Raw genomic sequence first — 18,919 nt, forward strand, 5'->3', positions numbered from 1 at the left:
GTGACGATCGCCGAACGGCCGGAAATTTGCAGTCGATGAATTATCGGAACTCCTTACCACTCCTTTTACTGCTTAGACATCCGAGAAGACTCATGACATGTTTACAATTTTAGGCATTACTCAAAAATTATGTGGTGGGAAAGAATGGAATTTTCTTTTCGAAATATTTGAAGCAACAAACCTGCCTTGATCATCAACGAGAATGAAGATGCCCTTCTTAGGAAAGTACTTCGTAAAGAAGAAAGGGAAAGGAGGCAAAGAACGGCTGCAAGGCAAATACAAGAAGCGTGAAAACACAACTGAAATTCTTGAAGGTACGTTATCAAATCCGCTTTTCCGATGGGAATGTGTTATCGCGTAGTTTTATCCTTCTTATTGGGAAAGATCACCAAATGACGTTGCATAGCATTTGCAAGGAACGTTGCTGATTTTCGGGTCGTTATTTATTCCAATCATGTGTTCATTTCGATCGTACTCTGGAAAAAGTAAACCGCCCCAGGCAATTTGGACCATTCAATTCTGATTCGAGTGTATCACATACTCGAAATTGTTGTTTCAGGAAAATATCTCTTGATTCGCTTGTTTACATCAGAAGATAGCGATCTTGCAGCTGTGTTATTTTATATAAGTCAAATATTTTCAATTGAAGAAATGAGTTTTCTCTTAAAAATGTCGAGATGTCGTACCCACTGTTTCTCAGTGGCATTTTTGTTAAAAAATTGATTTATCGCACGGCATGCTTTTTTGAATTCTTTGAATAGCTCTTCTTTCAGCGTTGTTAGAACCATTGCGATAAAGAAAAGATGAGATAAACAGTTAATCACTGAAAGAAAGGTTGAATTTTAAGTTTGAGTCTCAGAGTCACTGCTATCTAGTATATATTGGTCTGATGAATCAATATTTTTTTACACTGTAGTCATCGCGGCAATTTCAATGTTAGAGAAATGACTAAAATACTATGATATTGCTTCTTAATTTAATCAATACAGTATTAACTTGTTGGCGTGAGGCAGTCATTTAGATGATTTTCTAATGCTTTGGAATCTGACATTAAATTGCTCTTGTAACATTAAGCCTGAAAAAATCCTTTTTATACTAATTGAAAGGCGAAGGTTTTTTTTAACTTTTTTTTTGCACCCTGAACTTACCCCACGTAGATAAAACCATGGGGAATTTTTGTTTCACATACACACAACCATCTAGTTACAGACACTTTACAGTTACACTTTCACATTTTTCTCATCCTTTTTTAATATTTTTTATGTCAAGAACGCTTGAAGAGATGTGCATCAACACCTTGCTTCCAGTCCGTACTCTCGGAAACAGACATTTCAGAATCGTACATCATGGACTGTGCTAGCAGTGATAACGCTGGTATTGTAATGGTGGCTCATGATAGCAATCCCAACAGACCACACAGTTGTCATCTGCATCCTGATTTGCCAGATGCCGGAGAAAGATTGTCCCAGTCCAGTTTTGAAAACAGTAGGAACAATAACATGGGTGATATTTTAGAAGCAGTTCAAAGGCTGCAGATGACTGCAGAATCATGTCAGACTTGCACTACTAATAAAACACCTCCAGAGGCTAGAAAATTGGGATACCGACACCCACCTCCATATCCTGAACAAATGGAACACTCTATAAGCTCTTTGGATAAGTATCGGCATCCTCCACCGTATAGAGAGCCTGTGGATACCATGTCGAAGTTTGATGGAGCTAGTTTCTATTCACACAGGGCAGGAAAAATGGCCGGTGATTACAGTGCTTTTTATAATCTTGAGGAATCAAATTATAGACACCCTCCTTCTTACAGTCATTTCCAAGCACTCCCTGGGCCCTCAGGTGATAGTATTTCTCTAGACAGTAGGTTAGTAAATGGACCTCCGAAGCTTAAAGTGGACAAGAAAGTTATGAGTGAATCAAATTTGACTCCTGGTGGGTACAGTTATGCACAGAATGCACCAAAGAATGTTTCAAACATGTATGGTAATAAAGGACTGTACAATGTGCATGGTGGAAAGCCATTTTCTAATGTTCAAGATTCAATCAGTTATGATCTGTCTTATGGTGAGCCTTACATACCAGATGCTGCATCACAAAGGTTTAGATTCTATACAAATCAGGGTGCTGCATCTTCAAACAATGTGTTTAGTGAAAATGGAAGTGAGGTGTTAACTTCGTATGGTGATAGTGGTCTGTCATATTCTGGCAGAGGTCAGGGTATCTACACTTCGCAGACTGAATCTGCGGTGAAACTGCAAGGACCTGTCACCATGCAGCAAGGGGGATTTGGTGAGAAATTCTTCCCCTCTGGAAACATGAATGACAAAAAGAATTTAGGTGAAGAGAAAGACTGTAGTTTATCATTTTGGAGTAGTTCTTTATTAATACCAGAGCCCTGCTAACTGGAATAAAATGCAATTTTCCCTTGGATTTGACCCAATTTTTCCATCATTTACCATCAGTTTACTCAAACTTGGTTAACTTGTACTCCCTGTTAACTTGAACTATTTTTACTTTCCTTTGTTCAAATTTACACTGATAACTAGAACATTAAGTAAAAATATTGGCTAATGAACTGTTCTACATTTTTGGTCTATTCAATTGATTATCAACCTTAGGTTGATTAAGCTTTATTCAAAATGTGTCCATTGGATCAATTTTATGTAAAACTATATACCCTTTTGTTTAATGAAGCCTTCATTCTAAGTTGTATTGCTCTTCTCTTGCTTGTTTCTCTGTGATATTGACTTCATTTTCACTTATAAGGGAAAAGTTTATTAAAACTTACCACCTAGTTTTGATTTTTTTTTTTATCAATGTTCTTCTTGTTTTTTTTAATAACAATTTTCTTCTTCCTCCAGTGTTTAATGGCAGTCAGCTAAACCAATTAGATCTCTCTCTTCCTCCTGGATTCCAAGTGTCATGGACTCCGGATGGGAGAAAATATTACATAGAGTAAGTTAACAAATACCAACCAACTCAGAAAAGTATAACACCCTCTAAAGTTGGGATTTTTAAGGAACAAGGATGGTGTAGTGTTGAGAGCATTTGCCTCTCACTATTGTGGCCTGGGTTTGATTCTTGGTTGTGGTATCATAACATTTGGCATTTGAGCACTTTGTTGGTTCTTGTCCTTATGTTGGGAGTTTTCCTCTGCATCCTTTGGTTTTCCTTTCCCAATAAAAACCAACTTTCAAATTCCAGTTCAACCTGGAAACAGTGGACAAGAAAAGCTGTCTTGTGGAATGTTCACTGGTAAATTCTTGTTGCTATTCCATTATCCCATCCCCATTATTTGGGGAATTTTTATTGTGTGACCAATCACATTGAGGATCAGGACATCAACAAATCAAAAACATAAACTTCCATTATTTCTCATGATTTGGCAACACTAGCTTATTCTCAATGCAGCAGCATTCCAGCTTCATTTAACTGTATAATCATAACAGTTGTCTTTGTTTTAAAGACCTGTTTGTCTGGGTAATTAAGCATGAATAATCAAACTGTATTTTAATTGTTTTTGTAATAATTGATGTTCTGGTGTCTTAGAGCAAGAGGCCATTTTACAATTTTGTACGTAGCTGCCAAGCCTTTGATTTGCGGTGAGGCTGAAGGTGACCTTGTTGTGATAGAGACCAGTATCTAGTTAGCATGATAACAAAGTGATTTACATTTGAAAAGCAACAATGTCTATATCATAACAAGGTCACCCTTATAAGCCCCACTCCTATTCAAAGGCTTGGCAACCAAGCAGGCAACTGCAAAATGGACTATTGAAAAAAATTGTAACATTTTGTACCTGTATTTATTTACTTCAACACAAACAAATTTCCATCTTGTTTTAGTCACAACACGGAAACAACAGATTGGTGTCACCCTCTCGAGAAAGCAGGTACAGTATTATTTTATTTTCTTTAATATAATTTGGTTTTTCCAACCAAGTTGAATTTATAAACTGGCCACCATAAAGAGATTCTAAACAAAATGCCAGGTTTAGAATCTCTTTACAGAGGCCAATTTACGTTTACCTATCAACTCAGTTGATAAAACCAAATCATCACTCATGTGGCACCATAGTTTCTCTAGGAATTTATCTCCTTTCTTTCTCTTTTTTTTTGTTATATTGATAGAATATAAATTAATTGCACAGTAAAGCTCAACTTGGGCAGTATTTGATCTGTAAGCATAGCATTTATTGCATAACTGATAAAAAAACTAAGTGGAGAATTTATTTTCAGGTTTACCAGATGGCTGGGAAAAAATTGAATCCCCAAACTTTGGGGTCTACTATGTCAAGTATGTGAGAAGGAATTAATTTTAAAACAAATGAGTGATATTTGATTGAGTACAAATTCAACGTAGTACATAGCTAATTCAGCAACCACCATAATGATCCCTCTTCATAACTTTTTCTTTTCATAGATGATTGAGAGCCCAGAGCTGGCTTAAAAATAATGATATCAACCTGAAACATGCCTTATAACTCGCTCTCCCACAAAGGCTTAACCCTCTACACCCTGATATCAGTCAGGGGCGTATCCAGGAATTTTTGATTGGGGGGGGGGGTCCAAACTTTGGTTCAGAAAGGACTGTTGGACTCTTTTGAGGCAAATTACTTCTCCCCCACACCCCCCACACCCCCTCCCACCAGTTGCGGTGGCACGTTATAATTCCTTGGCTACTTACAGTTTACTTGGATTCATTAATTTAAAAAATCAGCCAGTTAAAAAGTGATATACGATCCTGCGGATGTAAGAATTTCAGTCTCTAAGTTGTAAGCATCAGGTCTGATAGGGGGGGTCTGGACCCCCCCGGACCCTCCCCCTGGATCCACCACTGTCAGTGTGCCTATTCCCCACACATTTCCTAAGGTTCTGACAAGGACAATTTTTTAAAAAATCAAGAGTTTCTTTTGTTGGTGATCGTTTCCTTCATACTCGTGATCTTTATGTGTGATCCAAGGGTGATGTTGCGAGCAGAAATGAGGTGCTAGTCTCTCTGAGGGCCAAAGGCTTAATCTTATTCGATATGTCTATTATTTCACTTAGTCATAACACAAAGATAACGCAGTATGAACATCCAGTGAAAACACAGTTCATCCAGCACCAGCAGCATCAACAGAGGAGGGTGTCAGATGCTGGACGTCCAGAATCTCAAGCCATTCCCGCACAGAATCCCTTAGTGCCAGCAAATCCATATATTAGTGAAGGTATACTAATAAAAAGCTTTAAAGACAGAAATACTTTCTATTTACTTAAAAAATTCAGGCATCAATGGAATTTGAATCCATGTCCCCCTCCTCTTCCCAACTAGTATCGGGGAGGGGGTGGGTTCAAATCCTTTCAAAGCCAGGTTACCTGCAAAGATTATTTCTTTACTTGTACATCATGTCTGAATCTATTCACATTTAATTTTATTGATGTACTATGTTGCATGTTTTTTGTTAATAGAAATACCTGAATGGCTGCAAATTTATGCCAAGGCTAGCCCAGATTATGACTGTTTTCTAAAGGTAAGATTTAAATGCAGCTTGTGAGGCACTAGATATGAACTATTATTCCTTAGGCATAAATTGGGTGTAAGTAGGTTATCATTACTCCTCAAATTCAACTTTTTTGTGGTTAATGCATGAGAACAATGAAGGACAAGCCTCTTTTGTCGTGTTTAAATGGTGCAAATTAAATCATTCATTTACCAAGTTTTTTTACAGCACACTTTACATTGATAATTTAGTTTTCTTAGCAACCATGCATTACGGGATTTCATCTCAATTTTGCCATGCCTATCTTTCACGTTGCAAAATTTGTGTGTGGTATGTTCTTATTGTTCACTTATTTAAGTTTTGCACCTGTCTTTTCCAGTGGGATTTGTTCCGTTACGCGGAGCTAGATTGTTGGCAGACAATGCTAAAACGACTGTACAAAAAAGAAGTGGAACAGGTCGTGATGAGGCATGAGGAATACAGACAGGCCCTGCAGAAGGAATATGAAAATAAGCAGAAGATTGAAGAGGACAAAAGATTGAGTGATCAAGCTCTAGCAGATCTGGATGAGTTAGATAAGGAACTTGCCAAGTACTAAGAGAACCACCCTTCTCCCCCACCCCCCCTTCCCTCTCTGTAGCTAGTGCTGAGTGTGGGAAACGCATGTATCTAAGTGGTGATCTAGACTGATTTTGCATCTGATTGGTTGCAAAGGTGAAACAAAGTACGCATGGACACAAAACCAAAGCGAGACTTACATCAGATTGGTTGATTAGGTGGCATAGCTTTTTTGTTGGGCCAATCACAGTTAAGCAAAAAGTGTTGATTGCACATTACCAGTCTTCTAACATCAAAAATAATAAACGGCATGATATTTAATTCTGATATTCATATGAAGAATACTTATTTGACCAGAGTGGTCACATGTATGCGCTCTGCAAAAGTAATGGTGTTATATAAAATTAAAAGCAAAAATAGAACATTTACATTAAATAGTTTTCCTAGACTAGAAAGTCTTTAGCATTTATGGATGAATTTTCATTCTAATTCATTTTAATTTTAAAAACACAAAGAGAAGAGAGGTCCTTGGCTAGTTTGCCTTGCCTCAATTTTGTAATGTACGGTAATAAACCCTACTGTTACATGGAATATATTTAAGAAATAAGTATTAATGGCTTTGTAGAGCTTTTTTCCAGGTTTATATTGGATATATTAAAGAGAGTGTTTTCCTTTTAATCACTTCCTTAAAATAATGACTTTTGTGTCATGTTCATCTGTTTAGAGGAGGGGGATAGGTGGCTGCCTTTGATATTCACTCCCTCAGTGGGTACTCAATCATCCGTGGCTAAGCCTACATGTGGGTTCCCTGTGGGATCTCCATGGGGTCTGTCGTTATGGGACGTGATCATTCAATCTCAATATTCAATCAAATTGAGATGCATAATTCATTGTGATCTTTATCCAAACTGCTTTCAAGACATCCCAAATCATGAAATTTCCTTGCAATGTTCCAAAAAGCCATGCAATATTTTTAATTGTAATACTCATTCCTGTGTTTATTTAGATTGAAGCCCTGCCGTAATAAGTTGGAATAAGAAAAACAAACGCAGGCCACTTCATTGCCAGTAAGATATCTTTTGGATGTCGACTTTTATGTGTATCCTAGCCCGCAGAACCGATGTGATCTTTTTGCCTTTTTAAGCGAGCGCGAGCGCGAAGTGCGACTTACGCACGAGAGGATGGGTGTCTTTCCCGAACATTACCACGAGGGATTGGGCACAACGTTTCTACTGTCGGCTAGAGACCAGTCCTTTCTGCATGCATAGCAACAAGAAACATGGCGCGGAATCTGCGAAAGGTATGCTGAAAACAAAAAAACAAAAAAGCTCCCTGTAGTTGATTGTGCTGGTTCATTGCCTTTTATATTTGTTTAAACAGGTTGCAGTTAAAATCCCAGTTGAAGAACGTGAATTGGATGGCGTGTTTAACTTTCCATGTCAGGCATCGTGGAACGGGTGTGCTGTGATTCTGACACACGGGGCCGGAGGGAATATGAATTACCTCCATTTGGAGAAACTAGCTGCTCATCTCGCAAGCACGGGGATACTGTGTTTGAGATTCACCTGCAGGACGAAAAACTTCCAGTACAGGACTCAGTGTTTCACAGCAGTTGTGGTGAGAGTGACTTTTCTTGTTTGTGGTCCCGCGGCGATTAATTAACATGTTGGTACGAGCTTTGTAACGTAATTTACGACACGGACTCACGAATGTCGCTTTTGTTTACTTTGTTTACGGATTGGTTTGGTTTAACATTCACAAACTGCACGATTTTCGTCTGACTGCCACCCTCTACACAAGAATTATAGTAAGGGACTTTTTTCCAGCTATTTTGCCCTCAGCAGAAACTGTTACATTTAAGAATTCAACGATCTAAATGTTGCCTTTGTAGGAGTTCCTAAGGAATTTTGAAGAGTTTCCAATCAAAATGTGCATCATAGCAGGTACACAATATTCTCATACATAATGCTTCTTTGGTTAGGAAACCAAACCCTCTGTGCAGGCTGTGTATTAGGTATTGAAGATGGGAGACTTCTACAGCTACTACACAGCATTCACCCGTTCTAAATCTAAATGTCTAATCTGCAAAGGGCAGTACAGCCCATCTTCAGCAGATATACCCACCCATCCCATCCCAGGGGAGGACATCCACCACACAGTAATCTCGTTCATGGGAAATTAACGTCTCCTACCCCTAACCCTGCAGGAGACGGGACCTACAGTTTATTCGTCCCTATCCGAGAAGACTAGAATATCTATCCATTTCTTGATATTATAGAAAGGTAGCACATTCTTCTCAGTTGTTTTAAGACCCCGAGTGTTGGTCCGGCGGGGGCTTGAACCCTTGACCTCCCACACAACAGTCCAGCGCTCTACCAAATGAGCTAACCACGAGGCGGACCTGTTAAATTTGAATGGACTGAGCCATTTCTTCTTTAGATTTGGAGAATACTTTTACTCCTATTGTCACTTTTACAATACTCTCCTGTCATCACACTTCTCCAGGAAAACCCTGTTATGCTCCTTCTGTTTCAAAACAAGGATGTTTAGGTTGTGTTTGATTTTAGGCCGCTCAATGGGAGCACGCGTGGCAGCAGAGGTGGCCTCAAACAGCAGTTTGACCACAAACTTCATATTTGGTGTTGCATGTTTGTCATACCCTTTGCATCCTCCTCGCAAGACTTCTGAGCTGCGAGTATCTTCACTTCTCCATCTTGGATTGCCTGCATTGTTTATAAGTGGCAGAAAAGATCCATACTGTAGGCCTGATTTAATGGATACAACTCTGAATAGAATGGCAAATGACTGGACAATGCACTGGGTGGAGGGTGCAGACCACGAACTAAAGCTACATGGCAAAGTGAATCATGAACTTATATCAAATATGTGCGAGTGGTTTGTGCAGTGGTGTCAGTCGGTGTTCATGGCAGAGAGATAATGAACATTCTAGTAGTTGAAGTGAAGTCTGTGCAGCTGGCAGAATTTTTTTGTATGCTGTTGTCTGCCCTTTGAAAAGTGATGAATGGCAAAGTTTGAATTTTTTATGGGAGATGGATGGCATTAATTTGTGTTCATGGCTATGCCTCTTGATGCCTCAAATAGCACCCAAAATGGCCAGCTATGCAGGCTAATGCAATTCAGGAAACTAGCTGGACATGTCTCTTAATGATTTAGTCTATGCCATGTTACTGAACTGTCATGGTATGAATTGTGATTAAAATTGATTTTTAAATCTATTTGGTTGTGTTGAAGACTGAAGGTGTTCAAAAAGTGGTTGTTGTGGGAACACTGTCACGAATTCCAGTATAACATCTTGGCCAACAAAGCATGGGCACTGACCAATGTACTTTTATTTCAAGAACCACCACAGTCTAAGGTGGTGCCAACATTGCTCCAATGGTATATGTTTGCAACCATGTTGGCCATTAAAAGGGAGTCATGGGCAAGCTATGTTTTTTCCTCTGGTCACATTATACACCAAATTGGACCAATATTGCTCCTTGTGATACAACAGATTGTTGAGATCAAGTAATTGTAATATATTTTTTTAGACATCAGAACTCTGGAGTAAATCTGATATTTTGATTAAAAATTTGCTTTTCATTATTTTTCTCCCATGAGTGACAACAACAGAATTTCTCCTTACAATATCAATACGATATCACGCAGACAAATGATGAGAAAAAAGGATAACATCAACTATGGGATTATTAATTGATCTAATTCAAAATTCTCTAAGTAATATAACAGGAATTGTATGGCAAAGTGGGAAGAATTGCTAAGAAGATCTTGGGAGTGAAAGGGTTCTGAGAAAAACAGCAGTAATGTCAGACATCCTCCACAAAAGCAAAAAATTATTTCTTTGATGGATAAGACTTTGACTTCAAATGTTGCTATTCCCTTACAAAAAGATGCCATTGCAGAATACTATTGAAAGAATAGATTCATGAAACAAAAATGTAGTATTGATAAATTCTTCATTTGAGAATAATAAGAAACTAATAAAGAAAATTTGGAAGTAAAAATTGCATGCAAATATCTTCCAAGGGATACAAACAATGAAATTAGTTCTTGGTTTTTAAATTTTTTTTTTTATAATTTAATACACAACAAAAATGACAATATTACTGATATGTGCCAGCTAAATAACTCACAAAAGCATATCAGCAATTCTATGCACTGTGCTTTCAATTAAACTTACATTTAACTCTCTGTAAGTGTATTTCTCAAGGATGTTTATAGCCCTGTCAATATTAGACATGACTGTGTTTGGATACATATAACATACTCAGTACAATAGAATGAGGATATATCACACTCCTATGGCTTAACATTCAGTAATCTACCAAAACGTTAATTATTAAAAGTCTCTACTTGCTGCTAAAATTAAGTGGGAGTGTGGTCACTTTCTAGCCAGTAATTAAAACAAACATAGCAAACCATGCAATTAAATTTAAACACTAGGACATTTAATGGGATTTAAACTCAATGGGACAGTTGGGACCAAATAAATGGAGAAAAAAAAAATTCTTTTCTGTCTTCAAAATTTTTTTATAGTACTCCTCTGTCATTTGAATGTTGCAAGTTATGTGCATTTTTGTAACCATGTTGCAGGTTTTGAAACATTCTGATGGCTTGAATTGCAGCCACCAACTCTAGTTACTTACATTTTCAATGGTGATCTATAATGGTGATTGAAATGAGTGGAATGCAAATTGGTCTGAGATTACACAAGTCACGCGATTTCAAAATCAAACATGTCCAGTGTGAGTTTGATTTGAAATCCCAAGTATGATTTCAGACCAAAATTGCATCATACAAATTTCAGTTACCACTTTATTACATCCATTTTGAAATTGCAAAATTCAGTTGCTTAAATACAGGTTTTTTTAGTTTGTACAAACATACTATTGTTCCACTACTGAACTACTTAGTAAAAGGTTGCAAAATTAATTTAAAGCTGTTTTTCCTATGAATTAATTGGTTACTCTAAACAAGCCTTTAAGTCTGATTGGTTGTTGTGTTTAAGTAAAGCTTTCTCATTAGCCTGGAAAAGATGTGATTTAGGAAAACAAAATGGTACAATTTGTGAATAAATTACATCAACAAGGACCAATCAGATTGCAAGCATCCCTATAATTTCAAAATGGATGAAATAAAAAATTACCCCAACATCAAGTTATGAAAACCAAGCAAACTCCATTGATAGACGATTTATAATTTGGCCAAAAGATGACATCAAATCAATTGCAAACTAAGACGAGTAGACAGGCCATCTGATCTACCTGGGTAGCCAATCAGAATTTAGGATCCAATATAATGTACATACTTACATGCCAAAAATATAATTAAAACATGAGTGCTGAAAACTGCCACCTGCAATGATTATAACAATGGTCATTTTTCAAATTGTCAAGTCCTATATAACAGGTAGAACAGAGGAGCTGTCTCTTATCTTCCAAAACAGGATCTTATCATGAAGGAAACCTCTGCCTAAGGTGGTTCAGATCTGCAAATGGACTGAGAGAACTGTTTTGCATTGGTTTCTAATTTGAATACATTTATTTACTACTTGTAAGGTAAGAGCTACTGGGGTGTTGTGGGACAAGATCATCACAAGTTAAACCTGGCACTGGTTGTTCATATGGTGGATAATGTTAAACAACAAATAAATCCCTATATTATAGTGAATAACAGATAGCAAAATGTACCTGAGCTATCCCTTGGTTATAGATATTTATTATCCAACTACACTTCTTAGAGTACAAGTAACGCCATAGACGAGTACAAATATCATGTGGTATTTGTACTCTAGAGTACCGGTTAAACAGGTTTTCTCGCATCACGCAAGCAAAGAATTGCATTGTGGTTACGAAAAAAAAATTTGAAATTGGCGGACAATTTCAATCCTATTTCCGACGACGAAGAGTCAGAATGGCTGGCAAATATAGATCCAAGTTTATTAGATGAATCGAATGAAGAAAACAGCTAGATGACTAGGAAATTTCTTCATTTATTGAACAAAATAGAAACAGCAACACAACAACACACCAATTCCGTTCCGCTTCGCATACTTCAGACACACACTCCCCGAAATAAATATCCGCGAAATTCGCCCGCACTGAAATAACAGTTTGGCGTGTTGGATAATAAATAACTTATTAGACGTTTTGTTGTTTAGTATTGCTGAGTATTTTTACTCGTTATTTGTATTTTGACCCGCCCTACGGGCTCATCAAAATACGGCACAACTAGTAAAAATACTCAGCAGTAGTACACAACAAAACGTCTAATAAGATATATATTCAGCACATGGCATTATAGTTAGCCACCCAAACAACTGTGACCTTGGTGTTTAAGTAATGAGTTGCCTTGACAAATAAGTAACATACTCCCACGTGCAAGTAAAGGTTTCAACAGAGTATGGTGTCATGGTCTCATAAACACACAATGTTCTCAAAACCAGCCTTGTGGTGTGAATTGAATGGAAGTTAACCATACATCTGGTATTTCTCCTATTTCAATAGACCAAGTGTTGATTGAGAAGGAAGGGACCCAAGATCTCTGCCCTCTAATGTCAAACTTCACCATCGAGAGGATACTCCTCTTGTAATTTTTCCAAATATGTTGTTTCCAGGAGAAAAAAGCTTGGTCTTTTACTTGTATCTTTTATCCAGCAATTGCGCATGACTTCATAGACCTTCTGTGAGCACTTAGGTGGACATGGTAGTCGATTTCCACTTTCTAGAAATTCAGGGAGCTGTGGATGAAAAGAAATTTTAGTTCATTTTAGAATGATCAAGTTTATAATTACTTGTTGGAAAGTTACAGTTAAAAGGCTGAACACAATGTGAGAAATAACTCAGGAAGCCAGACACATGGAAAAGTAGGGACTACGGAGCTGACTATAGGCCAGAGAGTTTGATGTGCCACTAATGAGTGACTTTCATTCGTAAAAAATCTCATTTTCAATAAGGGTAACTCTTTGTGTGGCTCACTCCCACCTACAGTTTTGGAGGTTGCATTAACATCAATTTTTTTTGCTGATTGTTTTTTTTCGGCTTGCTGAATGGACTATGCAGAAAAAGGAGGGACTGCTCATAGTCTAAATATAATAACAGTTGTATGGCAGACATTAATTAAGGAGCAATTTATAAAAGTGAGATCTGGGGCTAGCTCTAAGGGCTTAAAAAGAGAGGTTGGACTGCATATTTCTCATCTCTCACCCTGCGGTTTTCAACGTCCTTGTATGGTTTGTCCCCGAAGGAGAAAATTTCCCACATAGTTACTCCAAAACTCCAGACATCACTTTTAGTGGTAAAACGTTTTTCAATCAAACTTTCCAGTGCATACCTGGGATGAAAAGCAAAATATAGAATTTAAATTTGCTATGAAAAGCAAAACTATGAGACAGTTACCCAGTAATTTATTTAAGTCTGAGGTTCTAGAGAGTAACTTTAAGGTAGGTGCAAATTCATTAGAGAAAAAACAAATTTTGTTTCAATCCCCAGCTGAGATAATTTGGTTAACCAAAAAAATCTGATACATACAATTTCCCCACAGTGAAGTACAAAGATACAAAGTTCTGTAGGTTTTTGGTTTTGCATCTGAAAGGACATGAGGACAGCACAACTTTTCTAGTTCAGTCAAAAGTAAAGCCAAGAACACCAATGCAAATGCAGATTTCTTTTAACAATTGGATGACAAAAGTGCTAAAATTATAAGTTAGAGTAGTTGTTGCTACAAGATTGGCTCCTTCTGTTATCTACTGTAAGACAAACTTAATTTAAAAGTAAACGGTTTGAATGTGAGGGTAACATGCACATGTGATCTTGTAGTGTAATTGTTAGGTAGAGTGTAAGTCTTGACAAGGACTGTTGTGGGTAGCAGTGACTGACATTTCGACAAACTGAGTGGAAGTCCGAAAATAAGGAAACAAATTGATTTATTCTGCTTAGGTTGTTGAAATATCAGTCACTATTAACCACAACAGTATTTCTCAGGACTACAATCACCTGGATAATCAAACTGTATTACTTCAAAAGCTACCATCACATTTCCTTGTGTAGAAGAGAAGAATTAATGAAAATTTTCTCTCTCTTACCACTTGATGGGCACTTTATGGGATTCTTGAAGTTTGTAGTATTCCTCTAGCCTGGAGAGTCCAAAATCGCTGATCTTCACAAGGTCCTCCCGCATAACCAGGATATTTCTTGCAGCAAGGTCTCTATGAAGTAGTTTTTGAGATTCCTAAAAGCAGTAAATGTTTAAATTCACATCTCCCTCTCCAAGGCTTAGAAATGTCTTCTTTCAAACCCATAAATATATCACATTTCAAAAAGTTTCAAACTGTTCCTATAGACAATTTGGTTATATCAACCTAGTTGAAATTGTAAATTGGCCACCTTAACAAGTTAAAAAGCTGAAGTTTCGAGCATTAGCTCTTTGTCAGAGCAAATGACGAAGGGCTAACATTTGAAATGTCAGCTTTTTAACTCATTACGGTGGCCAATTTACAACTTCGACTCAGTTGATATAACCAAATTACCTTGTTACCCCCACAAATGCAGCACCACAGTTTCTTTAGAAACTTTCACCCTTTGTTCCTATAGACACTCCACTCAATAAAGCACCAAAAACAAACTGACCAAAATCTGACGTAACAAACTGCTCTAATTTTTGCCTTTAGGAGGCTAGCTGGGGGAGAGGCAGAATGGCTTTCAGACAAGGGCTTATCAGAGAGTGGGCTTTTTAGAGGTGGAGATCTAGAGGGACTGTTTCAAAATATATTTAATGGGAGCATGATTGTTGCCAGGTTAGCTGAACTCTTTGTAAGGTATGCTTTGTTTATTTTCATTGGAAAACTGATACAAGTTTTCAAATAGCAGTTTCTTTCCAATTGAAAGCTACAGTACTTAGCTAGCCCAAAGGTGATAAAACAATGCCAGAGTTTTTATCTACAGGGAGGGAAAGGCTAGGGATGCCCATTAGCCCTTATGTGGTTAGTCAATTAAGCATTCTATCCTCTAAGGGCAAACTTCTCTCAAAAATGGCAGGCACAATTATTATTCCTTAAAGATCATGCAAAGGAGCCTTGTTTTTGAGCAAAAACTCTATTTTTTTAAAATGTGTTGTCAATTTAGAAGGAAGTCTTTATACAAAATCAACATGGATGGGCTGTTCAAAGGAGGGTTAAGATAACCCAGGTTTAGTCTGAAATATAATTTCAGATCTGAAAGCTTTAAAAGAAAATTCAGTTTAATTCCATTTGTCTACAATTTGATGATTGAATGCTCTAAAAAGAATTGGGAAAATGATCCCAAAATTAAACCACTTTTGAACAGAGAAATATAGAAACTTGGGTATCTAAAATTTAACCCTGGGTTAGTATTAATTGGCTGTTGAACAACTGGGCCCAGAAGACAATGCATGCATCATTCAAACATACCAAGTATCTCATTCCTTGGCAAATTTGTGCACAGAATTCAAGGAGCATGGGTGTTCGAAGAATGTCCTTTTGAAAAAAAAAGATTACAATTATTATATCAAAATCAGCCTCTCATTGATTTGCTTAACAGTTATAGATATTATAATAGTATTTATGGACTATGATTGAATATATATGCATATAGATGTAAATCAAAAGCAAATTAAAATAAGTTCCTGCACAAAAAAATTCTGCACAATTTTAATCACTAGCTTCAAAAATCTACTACATTTCGTCATGACCAGAAGAAACAGTTTGCCTGCAGATCATAATATATTCAGTGGCTCAACGACTTTTGTGGTAATTTGTAATTGAGCAAGAATTTACAGTTAATAAATGCTAGTAGATTAATTTAGTAAATCATGGCATTCCAGATTAGAAAAACTAGTCATATGGTTTCCTCCTAGTCAGAAAATCAACTTTATCTAAGAGAGCTGATTTGCTTAGACTGCAGGCCAAACCACATTGAAAGCCTTGCAAAGTTTCTCCACTCTAACAGGGATACTGGTAATTTAATGTAAGTCTGCATCCCACCTTGTTTCTGGGTAGGTAGTCCACCAAAGCTCCCAATGGAGCAAGTTCTGTCACCAGCATAAGTTTGTCTTTCTTGTCTGAAATGTTGCGATAAGGTGTAGCTCATCAATTTGAAACCATAACTTACAGTTATTACTTGAATGAAAATGTTGCCTCGTGCAAAAAATTACTGAACCACTTTGAGAGATAAAATTTACATATTTTGATAAACTGGAAGTGAAATTTGTGATTTAATACCTTTTTAACAAGTATATAAATAATCAAGATTAAGATATTTGCACTGGCTGGAGATATATCTTGGCCAAATTGTTTGGCTGCAGCAATCCTGGTCAATAGTAGGTGTTCTTGGGTTAGCACTACCCCCACTTTGCTTCTCCTGACCCAGGAATGTATCCAGTTCGTAATTGAGCCAAATGGCTCATCTAGTTGGAACTCCTCTCCTCACATTTTAGGTTATTACCTCTCCTTCTGGATGGGGTGAGGTTATTCTCCCCCCTTAGCATTTTTTTAGGTTTCCCTGGCAGTTTGTATTCCTGGGTGGAGGGAGGCACTGTAGAGTTACATTGTAAATGTTTTGCCCAAAAACACAACACAAGGACCTAGATTGGTAGGTCTTGAACCTGACTTCTTGGCCCAGACTCCAGCACCTTAACCATCAGCCAGGTTGTAATTAGATGGTGGAACCTGGCACTGGTGCCAGGATATACAAGTGTTGGCTAGTACCCGCCTACAGTCATGCTGGACATACGTATAAATGATTCTGGTTTTAATGTTTAGCACAGTTACTCTGACTTATGAGGATGCTCAAGCTTTTAAAATGTAATGAAACTCTAGCTGTTGACCACAGTGATTCCCAGGTATAAAAACGAAGACTGTTAAATTTTTAAGCTGGAACCCTTTTGAAATCAAGCACTAAATTAAATGCATTTTAGTGATCTAAAATAATCTTCAGACAAGTAGAGAAAATTGTTGATAAAAAGTCATTTTATTTTACCTTTGGAGACTCCACGAAGTTTGATAATGTATTTACAATCCTGTTTTGATGCTAACAGAATCATTGTCTCCACTTCTTTGATGAAGTCATTAGAGTCCTTAGCTGATGCCTTGTCTTTCAACACCTTGACTGCAACTTCATCCCTCTGAGGGAAAAAAGTCCATGAGTAATTATGGATCATGACTAGTGACGTACTCTTAATATTAACCAACAAGGCTATCTTGGATAACTTACTAATTCCATGTACCCTGGCTTCTAATTTCTCTTTACCGTGCCATCATGAGAATAAAGAAAATGATCATCAATTTAAGAAGCTCCTTATTGTCAAACAAATTCTCCCTTTCGGTATCATAGGAAATGTTACGAGAACAGTGTGGAGAATATGAATGCTAATTTTAGAGTAGATTAGAAAAGGTAAATGTAAATCAACTTACTAGGTAAGGTAGGTAAAGGCTGTTTACGAGCCAAGTGGCCCATCAGGTCAGCACTTAACTCTGGTTTTTTTTTTTTTTTTTTTTGGTTTCCATAGTATGAGGCAACTAGGAGTATTTCTACTCGCCCAAGGATGATATGCAAGGATGCAAGTCCATCGCAGGGTAATACCCCCAGCATTAAATTTGCCAGTACCCATTTATTCTCCTGGGTGAAAAGAGTAAAGTGTCTTGCCCAACAACACAACACACTGTCCCCAGCCAGAGCTCAAAGCTGGATCACTTGATCCAGAGTCGAGCATACTAACCATGAGGCCACCACACCTCCACAATCAACTTAAGTGATACCAAATAATATATGTTTTAATTGTGTCATATAATCAAGCATTAAATATTGTGTGATTAACAAATTAAATGAGTGGTAAGGGTTTTTGACATATAACAAGTTTAATTTATAGTTAGTTAATGATGCTTTGACAACATTGCTGAGATGACCATTGTTGAAATTACCTTGGGAGTTCCCATCTGATTTGAGGATACAATGCTTGCCTTCCTTACTTCACCAAACTGACCCTGTGTTTGTTGGTAACAAAGCAAGAGATGTTAGCCAGTGACAAATAATTCTTACAGTTGATGTTCAGAGATTTTTGAAAGACAAGATAAATTTTCTATTCCACCCTTGTGAAGAACCGAAAAACAAAAGCAACAATAACATCATGAGGAAAGGGAAATAAAAGGCAATTTACCCGACCAAGAGGTTCATGCCAAACCAAGTCTTCATATGGAATTAAAAGCTCAGAGGGAATCTTGTTTGTATCCAAAGTTGGTAGTTCCTCTGCACAGGATGAAGTTGAGCCTTGATTAAAGGTAAAAAAAAAAAAACACTTTTCAAATTATATTCTCTTGAACTTTCAGCGTGTATGAGTTGTGCAGACTTGCCTGACCATTTTATTATGATCATGATGGTGCTTTTCACTGACAGTCTGTTTCATTATTCTTGCCACACTAATAATGACACAATTCTTTTAAAACAATTATACAGTCCATACTGAAGCGAAGTGACCCACACAGACGTAGCTTATCCACTCCAGATGAATTGAAGTATCACTACTCCCCCCTTAATGAGATGCCAGTCCCTTGCAAGGTTTCCCCCACGGCATTTAATCAGGCTTCCTCAAGAATTCACCAGCACCCATTTACATTCCTGGGTGGAGAGAGGTGTTGTCACAGAGAGAGTAAAGCATTTTGCTCAAGAACAAAACACACCCACCAGGCCAGGCCTTGAACCTCTACCTCACAAACCAGAGTTCAGTGCCCTAATCATTTAAGGCCAACATGTCTCCCACAACAAATATTTTGAAGTGTGTTTTGGATTAGGTTTCAATTTTTATGGACGCGAATGAATTATCATTTTTACCATTTTAGCT

General features: G+C 37.4%; 3 protein-coding genes across 6 annotated transcripts in view; 2 read left to right on the forward strand and 1 right to left on the reverse strand.

Moving 5' to 3' along the window:
* The first annotated feature begins 62 nt into the window (after positions 1–62).
* On the forward strand, positions 63–6,724 carry LOC111339300 (uncharacterized). 2 transcript variants are annotated; one of them, XM_022945927.2, is made up of 8 exons: positions 63–314; positions 1,270–2,295; positions 2,868–2,961; positions 3,852–3,898; positions 4,245–4,302; positions 5,055–5,215; positions 5,457–5,518; positions 5,868–6,724. In XM_022945927.2, exons 1-8 carry the CDS (start codon positions 203–205, stop codon positions 6,084–6,086), a joined length of 1,779 nt encoding a protein of 592 aa, XP_022801662.2. In that variant the 5' UTR covers positions 63–202; the 3' UTR covers positions 6,087–6,724. The 2 variants fall into 2 exon arrangements, with proteins under 2 accessions (XP_022801662.2, XP_022801661.2); XM_022945926.2 differs by having other exon boundaries at positions 64–314; positions 1,270–2,343.
* A 139-nt stretch (positions 6,725–6,863) lies between these two features.
* LOC111339301 (testis-expressed protein 30) lies at positions 6,864–9,282 on the forward strand. 3 transcript variants are annotated; one of them, XM_088725781.1, is made up of 4 exons: positions 6,864–7,113; positions 7,427–7,663; positions 7,938–7,989; positions 8,614–9,282. In XM_088725781.1, the coding sequence occupies exons 2-4, from the start codon at positions 7,541–7,543 to the stop codon at positions 8,982–8,984; spliced, it is 546 nt and encodes a 181-aa protein (XP_088581907.1). In that variant the 5' UTR covers positions 6,864–7,113; positions 7,427–7,540; the 3' UTR covers positions 8,985–9,282. The 3 variants fall into 3 exon arrangements, with proteins under 3 accessions (XP_088581907.1, XP_088581906.1, XP_022801664.2); XM_022945929.2 differs by lacking the exon at positions 6,864–7,113 and adding an exon at positions 7,189–7,346; XM_088725780.1 differs by lacking the exon at positions 7,938–7,989.
* Positions 9,283–9,883: 601 nt separating this feature from the next.
* LOC111339307 (uncharacterized) overlaps positions 9,884–18,919 on the reverse strand; it is a 35,213-nt gene continuing 26,177 nt past the window's right edge. The window contains exons 23-30 of the mRNA XM_088725777.1: positions 18,239–18,348; positions 18,003–18,065; positions 17,062–17,206; positions 16,068–16,144; positions 15,495–15,560; positions 14,151–14,296; positions 13,273–13,399; positions 9,884–12,806 (exon numbers count right to left, since the gene is read on the reverse strand). Coding sequence (XP_088581903.1) covers positions 12,624–12,806; positions 13,273–13,399; positions 14,151–14,296; positions 15,495–15,560; positions 16,068–16,144; positions 17,062–17,206; positions 18,003–18,065; positions 18,239–18,348 — 917 coding nt within the window. The 3' untranslated portion in view covers positions 9,884–12,623. The remainder of the gene's footprint in view (positions 12,807–13,272; positions 13,400–14,150; positions 14,297–15,494; positions 15,561–16,067; positions 16,145–17,061; positions 17,207–18,002; positions 18,066–18,238; positions 18,349–18,919) is intronic.

This window comes from Stylophora pistillata, chromosome 6 (assembly GCF_964205215.1).
Source record: "Stylophora pistillata chromosome 6, jaStyPist1.2, whole genome shotgun sequence".
Lineage (NCBI taxonomy): Eukaryota > Metazoa > Cnidaria > Anthozoa > Scleractinia > Pocilloporidae > Stylophora > Stylophora pistillata.

Excerpts from the sequence above, each read along its gene's own strand:
- LOC111339300 (XM_022945926.2), top strand. The coding sequence starts at position 203 with ATGAAGATGCCCTTCTTAGGAAAGTACTTCGTAAAGAAGAAAGGGAAA. Across the intron at positions 2,962-3,851 it reads GGGAGAAAATATTACATAGA|TCACAACACGGAAACAACAG; the intron begins GTAAGTTAACAA and ends ATCTTGTTTTAG. Across the intron at positions 3,899-4,244 it reads TCACCCTCTCGAGAAAGCAG|GTTTACCAGATGGCTGGGAA; the intron begins GTACAGTATTAT and ends ATTTATTTTCAG.
- LOC111339301 (XM_022945929.2), top strand. The coding sequence starts at position 7,326 with ATGGCGCGGAATCTGCGAAAG. Across the intron at positions 7,347-7,426 it reads TGGCGCGGAATCTGCGAAAG|GTTGCAGTTAAAATCCCAGT; the intron begins GTATGCTGAAAA and ends TTGTTTAAACAG. Across the intron at positions 7,990-8,613 it reads CAAAATGTGCATCATAGCAG|GCCGCTCAATGGGAGCACGC; the intron begins GTACACAATATT and ends GTTTGATTTTAG.